General features: G+C 40.5%; 1 protein-coding gene across 1 annotated transcript in view; it reads right to left on the bottom strand.

Annotated features, from left to right (window-relative positions):
- Window positions 1-423: 423 nt before the first annotated feature.
- Window positions 424-2,575, bottom strand: part of mapk8ip2 (mitogen-activated protein kinase 8 interacting protein 2) — a 42,056-nt gene continuing 39,904 nt past the window's right edge. Inside the window, 1 exon segment of the mRNA XM_016527521.1 lies at window positions 424-847. Within this exon segment, the coding sequence (XP_016383007.1) occupies window positions 775-847 (73 nt within the window). The 3' untranslated portion in view covers window positions 424-774.

Below are 2,575 nucleotides of genomic sequence, written 5' to 3'. Positions count from 1 at the left end.
AGCCTGCCGACCTGCAATCCGTCCCACTTTTTCATTCGCAGAAAAATGGCGCAGGATACTTGCATACCGTGATGTATTGTAGCATCTGTATTCACCTACACTCATCTCTATTTGTACAGTATTTACATCGCGGTAAAATCAGAAACGTACAGTAAGCCTTCTACTACATCGGAACAGACAATCTGTAGACCTATCAATGATTCCAGGTCACGTCCTACTGCCCTGTCCTGTTTAGTACAAACCCAGTTCAGCAATGTATCAGAATCGGACAAATACATATTTACAAACAATCCTGGTCTTCAGACTCAAACCTCTGATCGCCTTTTGCTTTTAGACATTGTTAGATCTCTCGTGTGTATGTTTGTGAGCAATAACCCTCAAAGCCATGCAATCAAACATGTGAAGTCATATTTTGCCTTTTCTACACCCAGGACTATATACATATATAAAAAAAAAGAAATCGAACCGATGTATCCACCCCAAAACCATGTCCCTAATTATATAGTAGAAAAGTTAAATAAACAAGCAATCCATCTCAGTGAAGAGATTAAATGAATTGATACACATTTAAATAAATAGACAGACCACTAAGAGCCTATGTGTAAAGTATTCAGCTCAGTTCATGTCGAGAGAACAAGAGAAACTGAGGAAGAGAATAAAGAGATGAGGCCTATGTTACATTTGAGAAGGCTGCCAGGCGCCTCGTAGTGGCCAAGCCCAGGAACAGACATCTGTGTGAGGGACAGCAGTTGCCATGGTTACCCTTTTCCTCCTTTACTCAAGGTAGATATCTTCGGTAGGACAGGCGTATTCTAAGTGCTCCTGGTAGTACTCCTGGAATGCCCGTCTGAAACAAGCACACAGAGACATTCAGAGACGTGATCAGACCATACATTGCGCTTTGTGAACATGGATTTGTTTTGCTCGTCTGTTGCATTGGTCATGTATTGCTAAAAATGGCAAGGTTTCACATTTAGCAGTAATAACTATAATATAACTATAATAACAATAAAAGATTTATATATATATATCAATTTGATCATATTAAGGAATTCAATAATAATTTAAATAAGGTCAATTTTGATGTCAAATGGACTAAACTCAAATTTATTCATTTACTTATTCATTTATTTGCAATTTGTTTTCTTTTTAATCTTTTTATTTTTATTTCCACAGGGTGGAGCAGGTTATTGCATATTTTGAGTGTTTGTTTGTTTGTTTTTTCAGGCAAATTTCATATCTACCTACCTATCTACTTACTTAATACTTAGATAGAGATGGCGGATAAAAAACAAAAGAGGAAAACGCGGAACAAAAGAAGGCTTACGATAAGGCAAGAAGTAGGACCTGTGTAAATATCAGATCAGCTTTCCAGCACTGGAGAGAACTCAAGAAGCGAGAACGCCTGCGATCGGACGCCGAGGTTGCTTTGTTTCGCACGGAGCTAAACCATTCACATTAAAACACACAGTACTACCAAAACAGATACGACCTGTATTACCATAGTAACACACATTGCTTTCACTTATTGATGTTGCCAATATAAAAAAACAAGAACGAGCATTACTATAATAGGCTAAAACACACAATACACGTGTAATCAACCATCACCTACTTCAACTACTGTGACACTGAAGACCGGAAGAGGGGCGGGTACGACAGAGGCTATGTGCTACCTGCCCAGACATTTAAATACTCTGACATTAAAGGCATAGTAAGTGATTTTTCAAAAACACTTTAGAAAACTGATTCGGGCCGAATCGCAAAACAAACTTGTAGCCAATCAGCAATAAGGGGCGTGTCTACTCGTGATGTGGAGGGGAGAGCTTTCAGTGCATGGGACGGACATTAGCCGAGCCGAGTGACAGAAAGATAGAGATGGCGGATAAAAAACAAAAGAGGAAAACGTCTGCGGAACGATAAGGCAAGAAGTAGGACCCGTGTAAATATCGGATCAGCTTTCCAGCGCTGGAGAGAACTCAAGGAGTGGAGGCCTGCGATCGGACGCCGAGGTTGCTATGTTTCTTCTCAGTAGGTGAGTAACACCGTGTCTACAACAGCTAAAGTCTGCCTACACTGGACGCGATCAAACGACCGTTGAAAACCATTTGAAATTTGTGTCAGCATGTCATAAATAGAACCCGGCAGCAGTTTTCTGTCGGGGATTTGTTGCGCCGCGCTGCTCACGTCCGTAGACACGGTGTAACATTGGTTTTGCTTTGTGGACCCAGATTTGAGCACTTTGGGGATGCGTACGTATGTGTGGGGCGGAGCTATCAAAATAGGGGCGAGACCCTTTTGGGGTAGGGGCGTGTTTGTTTTGGTGATTTGAAATATCAACATTGGCTACCAGAAATTACTTACCCCACCTTTAAGCCCAGCACACACTATAACACAGAAGCTAGTCACACCAGCTAACTACAAAGCAGGATGCTTTTAAAATAATTTCAACAACTCTACAGAAAACTAAAGCTGTGAGTCTGTACAAGTGTGCAGGTTGATGAGCTTCTGTCTTGTTATTAATGATGAAAACAAAGTATTGTCATAAAAACATCTTTAGTTTCTGTTCTTTAAC

Source organism: Sinocyclocheilus rhinocerous, unplaced genomic scaffold (genome assembly GCF_001515625.1).
Source record: "Sinocyclocheilus rhinocerous isolate Xijiao unplaced genomic scaffold, SAMN03320098_v1.1 scaffold2646, whole genome shotgun sequence".
NCBI classification, from domain to species: Eukaryota; Metazoa; Chordata; class Actinopteri; order Cypriniformes; family Cyprinidae; genus Sinocyclocheilus; species Sinocyclocheilus rhinocerous.
This window is presented reverse-complemented; position numbering and strand designations above follow the sequence as displayed.